Source organism: Quercus lobata, chromosome 10 (assembly GCF_001633185.2).
Source record: "Quercus lobata isolate SW786 chromosome 10, ValleyOak3.0 Primary Assembly, whole genome shotgun sequence".
Lineage (NCBI taxonomy): Eukaryota > Viridiplantae > Streptophyta > Magnoliopsida > Fagales > Fagaceae > Quercus > Quercus lobata.
This window is the reverse complement of record NC_044913.1, coordinates 33,059,737-33,077,229: the sequence shown is the minus strand read 5'-3', so window position 1 is coordinate 33,077,229 and position 17,493 is coordinate 33,059,737. Positions and strand designations below refer to the sequence as shown.

Below are 17,493 nucleotides of genomic sequence, written 5' to 3'. Positions count from 1 at the left end.
TTGTTAGTGATTCTGAGAGTTGTAGCTCTAGTGAGCTTGAATGTTCTTTTGATGGTTATTATAATGGATAGGGCTATTATGCCAGTAGTGGTGATAATTTTAAGGATGATGATGACTCGGATGATGGTAATGATCACTAGGGTGAATTTTTTGCTCACTAGGATGGGGGTGATGCTCACTAGGATGGTGGTAGTGGTAGTGGTAGTGGTAGGGCTAGTGGCAGTGCTAGTGGTAGGGATGGTGGCAGGGATGGTGATGAGTTTGGCAGTGGTGGTGCAAGGGATGCAGGTGATAGGAATGATGATAGTGATGATGAAGTTGAAATACTTGAGTGCAGGAGACCAGGGAAGGAACCAATTGTTGAGGAACCAATTGTAGAGGAACCACAATAGGATGGGCCTGTCACCACTAACAGTAATGACAGTTCTGAGGATAGTGATGTAGAAAGGGCAAGATCAATGAACTCCAACCAGAGATATGTGGGTGAAGATAGTGCAAGCCGTGACAGTGAAGAGCTGATGCATATGCGTGAACAGATGGGGGATGGGGTAATGAACTCTGACTACACTACTGAGGAGTTCTTGAGCCTAAGTGAGTCATCATCTGATGGTGGCTTTTAGAGTGATGGAATTTATGACAGTGAAAGTGATGCTACTATCAATGAAACAGTTGTGGACAATGTCAGAAGAAGGAGGAAGACATTTCCTGTGTTTAGACTTATGTCCAATCCTAATGACTTGGTATTTGAGAAGCACGTGTTATTTACCTCAACTAAGCAGTTCAAGGAGGCCATTACTGAGTATGTAGTGAAAGGTGGATGGGGGGTGAAGTTTGTGAAGAATGACAAAGTTAGGGTCAGAGCCAAATGCCAACCTCCCTGTAAATTTACAGCTTACCTTGCAAAGCTGCCAAGGGAGATGAGCTAGTAGCTGAAGACACCCTGAACATGGAGCACACATGCACTAGGAGCTACAAAAACCCTAGGTGTTCTGCCAACTTCCTTGCAAAGAAGTTGATGAAGAAGGTAAGGAGACAACATAATATTAAGCTAAGGGACATTCAAGAGGTTGTGCATGAGAAGCATGTTATAAATATCAGTGCAGGAAAAGCCAGCAGGGCTAGGGAAAAGGCCCAGGAGTTTGTTGATAGGTCCTATGTAGAGCAGTACAATCAATTGTGGGATTACTATGCAGAACTGAGGAGGTCCAACCCTGGCAGTACAATTCTAATGAAGATATACACATTCAATGAAGGTGAGTTTGCAGCTGAGATGGACTTACAGGCTGGTCTACCTTATTTTGAGAGATTTTACATATGCTGGTCTGGGTGTAAGCAAGGGTTCAGGGTAGGTTATAGGCCAATAATTGGGTTGGATGCTTGTCACCTAAAGACTAAGATAGAGGGCCAACTGATGGTTGCAATTGCCAGAGACCCCAATGAAGAATATTTCCCTCTAGCAATTGCAGTGGTGGAAGCAAAAACCAAGGACTCATGTATTTGGTTTATAAATTTGCTTCTAATAGACATTGGTGATGAGAAAAGGTGGACATTCATATCAGACCATCAAAAGGTATCACTATAGAACATACTCATTTTTTAACTTAACTACATTGAACAAATAGTGAAATATGTATATATGCTAAACATTGTTGATTTTCTTGGCAGGGGTTGGTGCAAGCATTTGCAGACAAATGGCCACAGTATGAGCACATAATTTGTTGTAGACACTTGTACAACAATTTGAGGAAGCAACATCCTGGCATAATGATTAGGGAGTTGTTTTGGAAAGCAACTAAAACCGCATATGCACATGAATTTGAAAGGATAATGAATGAGATGAAGGACATTGATGAGGGTGCATATAATTGGTTGAAAGGACATACCACAACAGTATGGGCTAGACACATGTTCAGAACTAATGCATTGAGTGATACTATCATCAACAACATGTGTGAAAGTTTCGATAGCAGGATACTGAAATTTAGGGGGAAACCCATCATTAGCATGGTATGTTTATTTTTGGATTTTAATAGGTGGAATTTGCATAGTTTGGTTAGCTGTATATCTTGTTGCCTGCACTGACTTGAGGATTTTTCCTGTTTGCAGCTTGAGGACATAAGGTTATACCTAATAATCAGATTCCAACAAAACAGAAACAGTATTATGAGGGTCGAATCTGAGCTCTGCCCTAAAATTTGTAAAAGGCTACATAGGGAGAAGGTGGGCAATGGTAGGTGGTTAGCCTATTGGGCTTCTGACACCAAATTCGAGGTGAAGAATGGACTGCAGATCTTCATTGTAGACCTGGCTAAGGGGGTGTGCAGCTGTAGGAAATGGGATATCACTGGTATCCCATGCTACCATGCAATTTCATGCATATTCTTCAATAGAGAGCAAGCTAAGAAATACACTAATGCTTGCTACCACACCAGCACATACAAAGCATGTTATGAGCACACCATTGATCCACTCAATGGTGCCAATATGTGGACCTCAACTGGTCTCTCCCCTGTGCAGCCTCCCATAAAAAGAAAGCCACCAGGCAAGCCCAAGAAAAAGAAAATCTTAGAACCCAATGAACCAAGGAGGGGTCACTACAAGGGCTTAGGTATTGCCAAGAGGTACAAGTCCTGTGGGAAGATAGACCATAACAAAAGAAGCTGTAAGGGTGAGGTTGGAGGTAATTCTTCACTGCTTGGTGCCTAAAACCAAAGAAGGCATAGACCAATGCAGGTAAAACTAGTGTTTTTTTTAATTCTGCATGTTTTGAAATGAAAATTAATGTTCTAACTTAGTTGTATTTGCTACTGCTTGAAGACAAATGGCAATAGCCAAAGAGCAACCCAATGCTACAAGTATGCCATCAAGCCAGCAACCCAAGACCAACCAGCAAGGCACTAGGCCATCAAAGTTGCAACCTAGAAGCAGTCAACAAGACACAAGACAGTCAAACCAGTAGCCATTAGCCAGCCACCCTGCAAGCAGCAATCTAACTAGCACCAATCCAAGGAAGAGAAAGAGGGGGACTGTGACAAATGAAACTTTGACTGCCTCAAGAAATGCATCAAGGTACAAGGAGGCACTAAGGGGTACTGGCAACCAAGCATCTATGCATGGTCCAAGGGGATAGACTGGTGGACATGGCCTATTTTTTGTAATTGGCAGACATTGCCTATTTTTTGTAATTGGCAAACATTGCCTATATGTGGGTTTACTTTGGTTTAAATTCACTGCTTGAAACATGGTAGACATGGCCTATTTTTTGGTTTACTTAGGTTTAAAGTCACTGCTTGAATTATGACAGATATGTGTAATTGGCCTATGTTAGTATTGCATATTTATGAATGACTTATTAATGCAAATCTGTGAATTGCAAAATTATGTGATGCAGATTTGTGTATTGCATATTTGTGAATTGTGAATTGCAGTATTTGTGAACTGTAGATTTGTGTAATGCAGAATTGTGTAATTGTGAATTGTGAATCGCAGAATTGTGAATTGCAGAATTTGCAAAATTGTGAATTGTGAATTGCAATACATGCAGAATTGTGTATTGTGAACTACAGAATGCAAAATTGTGTATTGTAGAATTTGCAGAATTTGTAGGTTTGTGAATTGTGAATTGCAGTATATGCATAATTGTGTATATGCAGTATTTGCATGTTTGGTAAACCTATTGTGTTGTGCATTGCAAATTGTTTAAACAGAACTAGTGTATTGCAAAATTGGTAAACTTGTGTAAACTTGGGAAACTTGGTAAACTAATTGCAACACATAATTGCAATACACAAACATAATTGGTAAATTTGTGTATATCAATTTTGCAAGTTTGGTAAATTTACAATGGTTAGCTTACCAATATTACAGATTTGGTAAATTGTAATCTAATTGCAATCAAGTAAGATAATTAACACATCATCATCTACACCACATTACAGACCAAATTAACAAAATGAACTCTGTCATTCCATATTTCATTCATACTGAAATCAATGGGATACATAGGATAACAACATCATCATCTACACCACATTCCAGTAATTGGAACACCCATAGAACCTTCTCCCTGGATTGTTATCTATCCAGGAAACCACTATCACGGGCTTCTGAGGGGAGGGGTAGTAGCACACGCGTGGTGCTCTCTTCCTCAAGCTTCCTTTCGATGATGTAGAGGCACATGCAAAGCTAGCTTCCATTCTTCTTCCTCCTCAAGCTTCCCTCGGTCTGTTTGTGTTGTTCTGGGTTTGATTTTGGGGATTAGGCTAAGGAAGACGACAAGAGGATTTTAGGATTTTTTGTGAAATTTGGGGATTTTCGTGTGTGATGACTGAGGTAGTTGGAGAGCTGGGGTTAGGTGGGGTCACGTGGGAGGTCTAGGAGGGCTAGGAGCGTGGGAAGCTGAGGTGGAATTTGAGGTGTCCCTCACGTGAGGGGCATGTGTGTTTTAGGGTGAGTGGGCTTGCCATGTTGGTTTATATATTATTATTTTAATAGGTGGGCTTGACACATGGATATCCATCTACCACGTAGGATGGTTCCATTTGTTGGTTGACAAGAAGGACGATTTTCAAAACGATTTTCAAATTTTAGGGATGAAATTTGCAAATAAATCAATTTAGGGACCAAAATGGGAATTAACCCAAAATGTAGGGACGAAAAATGCATTTTCACCTTTTTTTTATTTTTTTATTTTGGGTTTAAAATTAAGACATGCCAACTTGCCAAGTGTTTGAGAAAAGTTCCCTTTAGAATTTCTCAAAAAAAAAAAAAAAAAAAAGAATTTCAAATTGGGGCAGCTATTAATGGTGAAACTATATTTAAATTGGAAAAATATGTATGAAACTACCACTATTTGCAAAATCTTTAGCAATCTATCATCTTTTTGAAACTCGAGTTTGTTGTGGAACTCGAGTTCCAAAAACTCAAGTTTTTTGAAGAAATAGCCTTCAAATTTGCGGTGTTGTTTTTTATGGAACTTGAGTTTCATAAAAAATTTTCAAAATTTTTCTATGGAACTCAAGTACCATGGAAAAACTCGAGCTTCCCAAACTCAAGTTCCCAATTAGTGGTAGATCCCTACATATTTCAGAAACAGTGGTAGATTGCATAATATTTCAAAAACAGTGATATTTGACCATTTTGACCACTATTAATTATTTCAAATGTGCAAATGTATTTACCTTCTTGTAAATCTTCTTTAAGATTAGATCAATAAAAATTTCTCTTTAATATTAGAAGTCTCTCTTGATGACAATTTTTTTTTTTTTTTTTTTTTTTTGGAATAAGGAAGAACTGGCTGTCTGGAAAAAAAAAATGAAAAAAAGAAGAAGAGAGAGAGGGGGGGAGAACCTTGGCCAGAAAAACGTATTTTGCTCATTAGTCAATTCTTATTTCTTCTCCCATTCAATTTTTTTCCCAGAAAAGTTGTGCCTTCACACTTGTGCTGCAAATGGTGATGTAGCAAAAAAAACAATGATGTTTAAACTTCAAGAGCTAATACATCGTTAGCTCAAAAGGTTTGTTCTATTAATTTTTGCTTAAAATAAAATGATGTGGCATTGAGTTTTAATCAATGTCGTTGGTTTGTTAGTGGGTGATGTGGTTGTTTCTCCTTAAAACAAAAGGAGATGTCCAGTTAAAATTTCACTGGAGGTAAGCCAGACCCTTTATCCATTATAAGTTTCTAAAAATAAACCATTACAAGAAAACTAATTAAAAATGTTTTCAAAATGGTCATGGTCATAAAACATGTTATTTAAGCTAATAATACATTTGGTTAATGATGAGGATAAAACTAGTTAGATAAGGGTGACGGGCAAGCTTAACAAAGCTGACGAGAGGGAACTGTACCGTCAGCATGTCTTCAAGACTGACGGGGGAGTAAAGGAAGAGCACACATGTAACCGGGCATCCTGAAGCTGACGGAAGTAAAATTAGACTGACAGGAGTAATTAGGCAGACGGGAGTAAAACTTGGGCAGACGGGGTTATCCTAAACTGACGGCGTGGGTCTACAAGTTGATTGACCTGCCCGTTTACGTATATAAGTAAAATAACTTGCTCTCCGCGTTTCAAGGAACCTAAAGACTCCTATATGGAAAGAATCCCGTAAAATACGCCCAAGAAGACTCCTATAAGGAAAAGACTTCTACTCCAAGGAAGAGAGGTCAACCATCTACTACTATAAAAACCCAAGCACCCTCACAAAACAAGGTACGCATAATTGACCCTCTCTAGCACTCTAGAGCAGTGAGAGTAGTTCTAACTTGACCTTCGGAGGGTGTTTGGCCGGTACCACACCGGTACTCTCTGCTAGGTTCTTCCTTTTCGTTGTGCAGGTGCCGTTTGATCGTACGAGGAACGTGTGACTCACTGGTGATACTATTTTCGGCTTCATCAGTTGGCGCCGTCTGTGGGAAACGTAGCGCGTTCTCGCTTCCTAGACAAAAGAGTTACATGGTACTCACTCGCTCAATGGCGACAACCAACGACGCTCAAGAAGAAGAAGCCCCTACGACTGCTCTTGAAAGACAGGTGAGGACACTCGCCGCTGCCGTAGAGCGCCTCACCAAACAAAATCACGACCTAGAAGAGCAGCTGAGACAGAAGAATGCAGCCCCCAACAACCAAGGAGCAGAGCAAGAGGGAACTAGCGCCGACAGGAGAAATCAGGAAGGCCCCCAGGCCAGCAACGCCCCGAGCAAACCAGAACGGCAGAACACGAGCATCCCCTCCCTCGCAGAGATTGCTCCGCCACTTGTTATCGCGGAGATGCAGGCCATGAAGGAACAAATGGAGGTTATGATGAATGCTCTCAAGGGACGAGTATCAAGCGACCTGGACGACCTTGTCAACCGAACTGACTCGCCGTTCACCGCCACCGTCAACTCCTACCCTTTACCAAGCAAATTCCGCATGCCACAAATAGACAGTTATGACGGGGTCAAGGACCCGCTGGACCACCTGGAGACCTTCAAGACCCTAATGCACCTTCAAGGAGTAGCGGACGCCATCATGTGTAGGGCCTTCCCCACAACATTGAAGGGCGCAGCGAGAATTTGGTTCGGCCGACTGGCACCAAACTCCATCGGCACCTTCAAAGAGCTCAGCGCTCAGTTTACCGCACACTTCATTGGAGGCCATCGATACAAGAAGTCTACAGCGTGCTTGATGAGCATGAAACAGCGAGAAGATGAAACTTTAAGGGCTTACATCTCCCGCTTCAACAAAGAGGCACTCTCAGTCGACGAAGCCGACGATAAGATCCTTGTTGCGGCATTCACGAATGGCTTGAAGAAGGGAAAGTTTTTGTTTTCCCTATACAAAAACGACCCTAAGACCATGTCGGAAGTTCTTTACCGCGCCACGAAGTATATGAACGTTGAAGATGCCCTACTAGCTCGGGAAGAGAAGCCCAGGAAAAGAGAACGACAGGAAGACAATCGGCAGGACCAAGGCCGCAAGAAGACAAGAACAGGAGACCGGAGGGAAGAAAGACGCCCTAGACCAATGGGGGGAAGATTCACGAGCTTCACTCCGCTAACAGCCCCGGTGGATCAAGTCCTTATGCAAATCAAGGACGAAGAGGCTCTGACGTTCCCAGGAAAACTGAAGAGCGACCCCAACAAACGTTCCAGGGGTAAGTATTGCCGTTTCCACCGCGACCACGGCCACGACACGGCTGATTGCTATGACCTCAAGCAGCAGATTGAGGCCCTCATCAGACAAGGAAAGCTGCAGAGATTCGTTAGCAAGGAGAGAGCGGATCCCCCCGCACAAGACCAGCACCCCCGACGGGACAATGAGCGACCGAGGCCTCCGATCGGGGATATCAGGATGATCGTAGGAGGAACGGCTGCCGCCGGGTCATCCAAGAAAGCCCGCAAGACCTATCTTCGGATGGTACAAAATGTTCAGCTGACGGGAGTCGTGCCAAAAATAGCACGGAGAGAAGGTCCCATAATCGGATTCTCAGAGGAAGACGCGCGACGCCTTCACCATCCACATGACGATGCGCTCGTCGTCAGCCTGCGTGTGGGGGACTACAACATGCACCGGGTGCTGGTCGACAATGGCAGTTCAGCGGATATTCTATACTATACAGCGTTCCAGCAGATGAGGATCGACAGAGAGCGGTTGATCCCAACCAACGCCCCGCTTGTTGGCTTCGGCGGGAGCCGGGTATTCCCATTAGGCGCAGTCACATTATCCGTCATTGTAGGCGATTACCCTCAGCAAATAGCCAGGGACGTGACATTCTTGGTGGTCGATTGCTCATCAGCCTACAACGCTATCCTCGAGCGACCCACGCTCAACTCATGGAAGGCAGTAACTTCCACCTATCACCTAATGATCAAGTTCCCGACTGATTACGGAGTAGGCGAGCTGCGCGGGAGTCAGATGGCCGCACGCGAATGCTACATAGCCATGATGGAAATGGAGGATCAGGTTCAGGCTTTAAGCATAGAAGAGCGCCGGACGGTAACAGAGCCGGTCGAGAAGTTGGAAGAGATACCCCTTGACAATTCCGATCCTAGTCGAACGACCAAAATCGGAACGCTCGCTAACACCACGATCCGTCAGGAGCTCATAACCTTCCTCAGACGCAATCAGGACGTATTCGCGTGGGATCATGAAGATATGCCGGGAATAGATCCTTCAGTCATGGTGCATAGGTTGAACGTATCGCCTGCCTTTCCACCTATCAGACAGAAGAAGAGAGTGTTTGCCCCCGAGCGAGACCGAGCCATAGCAGAAGAAGTCAGAAAGCTACGGGAAGCAAGTTTTATTAGAGAAGTATACTATCCCGACTGGTTAGCAAATGTGGTGATGGTCAAGAAGGCAAGCGGGAAATGGCGGATGTGCGTGGACTTCACCGATCTCAATAAGGCCTGCCCCAAGGATAGCTACCCCCTCCCGAGGGTCGATATCCTAGTAGACTCCACGGCTCAACACCAGCTGCTGAGCTTTATGGACGCCTTCTCGGGGTACAACCAAATCCGAATGCATGAAGCCGACCAAGAGAAAACGTCGTTCGTAACCAGCCAAGGCCTCTTCTGTTACAAGGTGATGCCCTTCGGCCTAAAAAACGCAGGCGCAACGTACCAGAGACTCATGAACAAAATGTTCGCGCAGCAGATTGGGAGTAATGTCCAAGTCTATGTGGACGATATGTTGGTGAAGAGCCGAAGGGAGGAAGATCATCTGGGAGATCTCAAAGAAACATTCGACACACTTCGCTCCTACAATATGAAGCTCAATCCAGGAAAGTGTGCCTTTGGGGTAACGGCAGGAAAATTCTTAGGATTCATGGTGTCTCAGAGGGGCATCGAAGCAAATCTGGACAAGATCCAGGCCATCCTGGATATGGCACCACCAAGAAATGTGAAGGAGGTGCAAAGCCTCAACGAAATGATAGCAGCACTAAACAGGTTCGTGTCAAGGGCCACGGACAAGTGTTTACCCTTCTTCCGAACATTGAAGAAATCCTTCGAGTGGACTGACGAATGCCAACAAGCTTTCGAAGAATTGAAGGCTTACCTCTCCTCCCCACCATTACTAAGCCCGTCGCAGCCAGGAGAGGAGCTTTTTCTCTATCTAGCCGTCTCCCCCGCAGCAGTTAGCGCGGCCTTAATCAGAGAAGAAGAGAAAGTGCAAAAGCCCGTGTACTACGCAAGCCGCACGCTTCATGGGGCCGAAGAAAGATACCCGCCCATGGAAAAACTTGCCTTTGCATTGGTTACGGCAGCCCGCAAACTCAAACCATACTTCCAAGCCCATACGGTGAACGTCCTGACTGACAAGCCTTTAAGGCGAGCAATGAGCAGTCCCGAGGCCGCGGGACGATTGGCACTATGGGCCATAGAACTGAGCGAATTTGATATTCAATACCGCCCACGGACTGCCATCAAAGGACAGGTCGTCGCCGACTTTATAGCTGAGTTCACTCATGATGAAGACAAGGGGGCAGCAGAGTCCCCTCAATGGAGCATATATACGGACGGGTCATCTAACAAACAAGCCGCAGGGGCCGGCATTGTGCTATTATCGCCCGAAGGAGACACCATTGAATGTATGGTCCGTCTTGATTTCCCTGCCACTAACAATAAATCAGAGTATGAGGCTCTGATAGCAGGGCTCGACCTTGCCAAAGCGGCAGGAGCCGCGAGGGTAGTCATCTATTGCGATTCACAGGTCATCACTAACCAAATAAATGGAGACTATGAGTGCAAGGGCGAAAAGATGAAGAAGTACCTTGGTGAAGTAAAGGCGAGAGTGGATGACCTAGAAGCTAAAGTCGTCCAAATTCCTAGAGAAGAAAACGAGCGAGCCGACCGCCTCGCGAAAGCCGCCTCAGCAGAACAAATGGTCATCCCTGGTAATGTACTCTCCTTCATACAGCTTTCTCCACTAATAAACCTCAGCAACATGCAGGAAATATGCTCCGACAGAAGCTGGGCGACGCCGTTAGTTTCATACTTGAAAAACGGGGTCTTACCAGACGAGAAGGAAGCAGCAAGGAGACTTAAGGTCCAGGCGGCGAGGTTCGTCCTAATAAAAGACATCCTTTACAAAAGAGGTTTCTCCCGACCATATTTAAGATGCTTGGGTACGGAAGAGGCAGACTACGTCATGAGAGAGGTACATGAAGGAATCTGCGGAAACCACTCAGGGTCCAGATCGTTGGTACACAAGCTGGTGCGAGCAGGGTACTTTTGGCCCACCATGCAGAAGGACGCCGAAGCCTATGTCAGGGCCTGTGACAAGTGCCAAAGGTTCAGCAACATTATTAGGCAACCAACCGAAGAGCTGACCCCAATGACGGCCCCGTGGCCGTTCGCACAGTGGGGCTTAGATATTATGGGACCCTTCCCTACAGCAGCACGACAGCTAAAGTTCCTAGTGGTAGGCATCGACTATTTCACAAAATGGGTAGAAGCCGAAGCTTTGGCCACAATTACGGAGAAAAACGTACGAAGCTTTGTTTGGAGATGCATCATATGCAGGTTTGGCATTCCTAGAGTCTTCGTCTCGGACAACGGACGGCAATTCGACAACGACTCCTTTCGAGATTTCTGCTCGCAACTAGGAATAAAGAACCACTATTCCTCCCCCGCCCACCCTCAAGCTAATGGCCAAGTCGAAGTTACGAACCGATCCTTGCTCAAGATTATCAAGACTCGGCTCGAGGGGGCAAAGGGTATATGGCCCGATGAATTGCCAAGCGTGTTATGGGCTTACAGGACGACAGCAAGAACACCCACAGGAGAAACACCATTCCGGCTGACGTACGGAGGCGAAGCAGTCATTCCAGCAGAAGTTGGGCTCGCAAGCTACAGGGTGCACAACCACGACGGGAACAAAAATGACGAAGCTATGCGACTACAGTTGGACCTGATAGATGAAATCAGGGCAATAGCAGAACAAAGGCTCGCTCGGTACCAGGACCGTATGGCTAAACATTACAACTCCCGGGTTCGACACAGGGACTTCCAGGTTGGAGACCTTGTTCTTAGAAAGGTCATGGGAGCCGCTAGGGACCCTACCCAAGGGAAACTCGGCCCCAATTGGGAAGGACCCTACAGAGTCACGTCATGGCAAAGGAAAGGCACGTACCATCTAGAGACGTTGGAAGGAAGGAAACTGCCGCACCCATGGAACACCGAGCACTTACGAAAATACTACCAGTAGGAGCGACAGCACGAAGTTGAACTTTTTCTTATTTTATTTTACATTCCGGCAAGACTTTAGTCTCACTCCTCAGAACTATCATTTACTTTAATTTTTTGCAATAATTCTTCTTTTTAGCCCAAGGGGCAGGATTTACTTTTAATTACTTTTTGAATGCATGGTAATAAGAGGAGTTTTTTCAGAAATTACTAGTGTATTTTTTCTACGATCTAGTAAGTCCGCAACCAAAACCACTAAATCCATAACATATGGACCAAAAAAAATGTCAAAGACATCAAGGCTAAGGCTGACGGTCCGGGAAATCTTAAAAGCCGACGGGCCATGAAAGATGTCAAATACATCAAGGCTTAAAAGGCTGACGGGCCAAAAAGATGTCAAAGACATCAAGGCTAAGGCCGACGGTCCGGGAAATCTTAAAAGCCGACGGGCTATGAAAGATGTCAAATACATCAAGGCTTAAAAGGCTGATGGACCAAGAAAGATGTCAAAGACATCAAGGCTAAGGCCGAAGGTCCGGGAAATCTTAAAGGCCGACGGGCCATGAAAGATGTCAAATACATCAAGGCTTAAAAGGCTGACGGACCAAGAAAGATGTCAAAGACATCAAGGCTAAGGCTGACGGGCCATGAAAGATGTTAAAATACATCAAGGCTTAAAAAGCTGACGAGCCAAAAAGGTGTCAAAAACATCAAAGGTAAGGCCGACGGTCCAAAAAATCTCTAAAAAGCCGACGGTCTAAAAGATGAAACAATCATCATAGGGACAAGGTCCTAAAAAAAAAGGGGGGATGTTAAAAACATCAAGTCCTAAGAAACTGACGAGCTAAAATGATGTTAAAAACATCGAAGCTAGAAGCTAAAAAGGCTGACGACCATTAGATGAAGCAATCATCGTATGGACGTAGCCCTCAAACCAAGACATACAATAATGAGTCATCAAAATGACGGATTTAAGAGATTGACGACCTTAAAACAGTAGCAAGGGCTGTAGACCAACGGTCATCAAGCCGACGGAGCTTAAGGCCTAGGCATGACATTCATGCCAACGGGGGCTTCCAACAGTGCAAAATAGCTGACGTAATCCAAGTAGACGAGAATAATTACCAAAATTTTGTCTAAGGCCACCATCAACAAAGGGATATAAAAGTTACGGAAATTAAACACAACTATACACAAACAAAAGCCCAAGGGAAACAAAGAGAACACTTAAAGATTGTTTGAAAATTACAACTACAACTGTTTTATACATAGCCAAAATACAAAATAAGAGCTAAGGGGCAGGAACATCAGCATTCTTGCCGTCAGCATCCACAATCACAGCAGGAGAATCAGAAGCAGCAGGATTAGCAGCAGGCTGGGCCAGGACCACGCTGTCGTCGCGCCTCGGAGTAGGCTGACGGAGGCTGTCGTCTCCATCACCCATGGTGATCCCGGATAAATCCAACTCCGGGTAGGCCGACGCGACTTGCTGAAGGCAGTCTTCAAACCCGGTGCCATAATATTCGCCACACGAGTCAAAGAAAGCCTGCGACGCTTTGAAATCTCTGATCGCGTCAGCCTCTGCCGTCTGCAGCTTTTCGCCCAGAGCCGTCACCTCTTCCTGGAGTTTATCACTCCGACTACTGCTCTCCGTCAGCTTCTCCTTAACTTCTTGCAGCTCCATGTTGAGGGTACGGACGGCATCCTTGTACTGAGCTTGCTGGTTCAACAGGCTTTTATTGTGACTGCGGACTCGAGTGACGACCCCCTCCTTCGCCACACAACGATCTTGAAGGGCCTTGACACGAACCAAGGCCTAAGAAAACACATCCGTCAGTTGAAAAGTATACCAAAGCAAAGCAAAGCTTCCCCAAACAAAATTTTAGTAAACATACCCTGGTAAGGTCAAAAAGGGCTGACGCCCCTAGTTCCTCCGTCCCCACCTGGTCACAAGGTTCAATATCCGTCGGTTTAATCAGGGACCCAACCTCCCCGACGGCATAATCCTTGTGGGTCAGGAGACGGCAGGGGCCCTCGCTGACGGGACCGGCAGAAGTCATCACCCCCTTGCCCGCACCATGACTAGGCTTGGGAAGGGACTTCTCCTTCAGTGGTTCGTCCCTTGGAGTGACGGCAGCTTTCTTTAAGGGACGGCTGTCATCACCGTCAGGCTTCCTCTTCGTCGACTTAGCGACGACCTTTGGAGTTGACGAGGCCTCCCCTGCTGCCTCCTTATTCTTTCTCTCCTCCTTCTGACGGGCTGCGGCGGCCCTTATCCTTTGCTTCGCAGAGTCCATTTCTACAACACAAAGAACACCATTAAGGTAGGTAACGGAGGAATAAAAAACTGACGGGATAAATTAAAGCCTACTCACGACGGCGTGCAAATTCTTCCAACTTTCGAGCTTCCGCTGACGGATCTGGACCCCCACAGTATAAGTGAAGGGTGTCGAGGGTGATCAAATCCCTACACTTACGTTCTTCCAAAGGAATTTCCAGAATCCGTTGGATAAACTCCTCCTGCTCGTCAGTTATGTGAGGACGGGTATAAGCTGAAAGAAATAAAAAGTATTGTTAGCATCGCCTCAGAAAACACACGAGCCTCATAGCTGACGGGATTAACCTGAATCCCTGACGAAGGCCCAGGTATTGTCAAAGTAACCACGGGGCATCGTCGCCCACTCCTCCTGACGGCAAACCCAATCCGTCCCCTCAACAAAAAAATACCGACTCTTCCAGTTCCTGTTTGAGTCTGGCATATCTGACACTAGCCTTAGCCCTTTCTCCCTGGCATTAAAATGATACGTCCCCTTAGACGAGGCGATGTGGTGAGGCCTATAACAATGAAAGAATTCTTCTAAAGTGAGCTGACGGTGTCCTCCGCTAAGACTGCCCCAAAGGATTTCAGATCCTATAAAAGTCCTCCAGGCGTTTGGGGCGATCTGGGTGACGGATATTCCAAGGAAGTCAGCAAGCTGACGGTGTAGAGCCGTCAACGGTAATCTCAGACCGGCAGCAAACATGGCGTCATACATGCCAACGTCAGCTGTCCTCCCGGAGTAACACCTCTCATTCTCTGTAGGGAGACGGAGGGGAATGTGGTCTGGAATTTGATAACGAACCCGTAACTCCCTAAAAACTTTGTCGCTCATCCCAGGCGAAAATTTGTTGACGGCCCAATCCTCAGGAAGAATGAAGGGACGATTATCTCCGGGACCCTCTGAGGTCCCTTCACTGGATCTCTCATCCCCGTCACTGTCCTCTCCGTCAACATCCACTCCATCCTCGCCATTTCCATCCCCTCTTCCCTCATCCTCATCTCCCTCAGCAAAACTCTCATCGTCGTCAGGAGATTGGGCTGACGACCCTCTCTCTGACGGAAGGGAGAAGTTTGACTCATCTCCAGAGCCAAAGGTTTCGTCGTAGCCCGCTCCTTCGCGGACTGACGACTCCTCACAAGACGCGTTACTCGACATCTGACTACCTACAAGTGACGGGCTTAAGCTAAGTACCTAGGCTGACGACCATACTAATGAGGCAAAATAACAAAGGGAAAAGAAGAAGGAAGGAAAGAAAAAATGAAAACTTACCGGTATGAAGGCTTTCTGGACGACTCTAAAAGACAGCGCCAAATAAACCGACGGAAGTAAAGCTGACGAAAGGGGGGCGACGGTCTTTCTCTCCACAAGATCAGCAAGAATGAAATAGTGAAAAATGAGGGGAGGTGCTGTTTATATATAAAAAAAATGGCGCGAAAGACGAAGCGACGTCTCGTCGAATGCAAAGCCAATAGGAGCAAGCCACCTGTCCAAGGCATTAAATGCACAAAATCCACGCGAACGATATCCCAGTAAAACAAACTCCACAACCCGTCAGTACAAAGTCTGACGGAGGTATGGAGTAGGGGGCAAGTGATGAGGATAAAACTAGTTAGATAAGGGTGACGGGCAAGCTTGACAAAGCTGACGAGAGGGAACTGTACCGTCAGCATGTCTTCAAGACTGACGGGGGAGTAAAGGAAGAGCACACATGTAACCGGGCATCCTGAAGCTGACGGAAGTAAAATTAGACTGACAGGAGTAATTAGGCAGACGGGAGTAAAACTTGGGCAGACGGGGTTATCCTAAACTGACGGCGTGGGTCTACAAGTTGATTGACCTGCCCGTTTACGTATATAAGTAAAATAACTTGCTCTCCGCGTTTCAAGGAACCTAAAGACTCCTATATGGAAAGAATCCCGTAAAATACGCCCAAGAAGACTCCTATAAGGAAAAGACTTCTACTCCAAGGAAGAGAGGTCAACCATCTACTACTATAAAAACCCAAGCACCCTCACAAAACAAGGTACGCATAATTTACCCTCTCTAGCACTCTAGAGCAGTGAGAATAGTTCTAACTTGACCTTCGGAGGGTGTTTGGCCGGTACCACACCGGTACTCTCTGCTAGGTTCTTCCTTTTCGTTGTGCAGGTGCCGTTTGATCGTACGAGGAACGTGTGACTCACTGGTGATACTATTTTCGGCTTCATCAGTTAATGTACTTTATCTTTAGGCTAATATTTAATCTTCTAAGATGTATGGATTTTTAAATTCTATGTTTATAAATATAAATAAAATAAATGAAGAAAGAATTTTTTTTTTTTTAAATGATTTCTATGTTAAAGCAGTACGACTTATTTATAGACTCCATTCCTACTTTTTTTTTCATGATTTTTCTCAGATAATCCCATTCCACGCAGCCATAGATCTTGCTGTTATCGAGCTTCAATGCCATTTAACCATGTTTCATTTACCTTTTAGTTTTTCATGGAATGTTTCAGGTCTCAAAAGCAACAATGACATTGTGTGCTATTAATCTGCTTAGCATGAAAGCATTATGTATGTCCGAGTTTAATTTAGACAATCGGGGTTTCAATTTGTTTATTAACATTGCAAAGACTAATGAGTCTTTATTAAGTCATGGTCTCTAAATTCTTTGTTTTGATTGTTGCATTTGAAAGAGCGTTTGGCGTACCTCATTGAGGTGAAACTTTTCTCAGCAGTTGTTGGTTCATGTCATCCCACACCACTTTGTCAATGAGGTTGGCCCCCTCCATATTGTCCTCTACAAGTGCGTACGCCATCCCTAGTTGGTGTCTCGCTCTATTCCGCTTGCTTCCAATCTTGTTTCCATGAAGAACAAGATATGAGGATTTTCTCGCTTCACTAAGACTTGAAGTTCTCGAACTGCTCATAGATCCCCCAAACCATGGCAATCATGGTGCTCGAAAGTTCAAACTAGGTGCAAGCACACTTTGAAGCTTCGAATAAAACCAATCACTGCTCCAATGACCCTTTGTGGTTCTTTGTCAACCTTTACAAATGAAGCTTCCCTCTGGCCTAATCTTGATTTTTTGGTTATGAAGGAGTTCAAGAACTGAAAAAAGGAATGAAAGGTTCTAAATGGGGTAGTTTCAGTACATGTATTGAATAGGTGGGGTGCACGAAGGTTACAACTTAATAAACTTGAATAAGAGAGGAGATGGAGATGTTTGGAAGTGGAGAAGGGAAAGGGGGGTTGGGGGGAAGTGGCAAGGACAAAGAGGTGGGAAACAAAATGGAACTAGGAAAAGAGGAAAAAATACCCAAAGGGGCTAGCACTGAACACGGTCAAGCTAGTGGCTAAAAGATCTCAAGTGAAGGCCCGGTGGGTGGGGAGAGGGTGACGGGTGGATTTGGCTGGTGATCAACTGTTCTCATAACTGCATCTGAAGTTTTCAAGAACTAAACTTCATTAGTCTAGGGAACATAAAGACCGCATTCATTTCCTCTAATTATTTTTGTGAG

General features: G+C 45.1%; 1 protein-coding gene across 1 annotated transcript; it reads left to right on the top strand.

The window, feature by feature from the left end:
- Nucleotides 1–946: 946 nt before the first annotated feature.
- LOC115964654 lies at nt 947–2,706 on the top strand. Its single transcript, XM_031083920.1, has 3 exons — nt 947–1,570; nt 1,666–2,007; nt 2,107–2,706. The coding sequence occupies exons 1-3, from the start codon at nt 947–949 to the stop codon at nt 2,704–2,706; spliced, it is 1,566 nt and encodes a 521-aa protein (XP_030939780.1).
- Nucleotides 2,707–17,493: the final 14,787 nt, after the last annotated feature.

What these genes read in the sequence shown, in the direction of transcription:
- LOC115964654 (XM_031083920.1), top strand. Translation starts at nt 947, where the DNA reads ATGGAGCACACATGCACTAGGAGCTACAAAAACCCTAGGTGTTCTGCC. An exon ending in TCATATCAGACCATCAAAAG is followed by an intron (nt 1,571 to 1,665) that starts GTATCACTATAG and finishes TTTTCTTGGCAG; the next exon opens with GGGTTGGTGCAAGCATTTGC. An exon ending in GGAAACCCATCATTAGCATG is followed by an intron (nt 2,008 to 2,106) that starts GTATGTTTATTT and finishes TCCTGTTTGCAG; the next exon opens with CTTGAGGACATAAGGTTATA.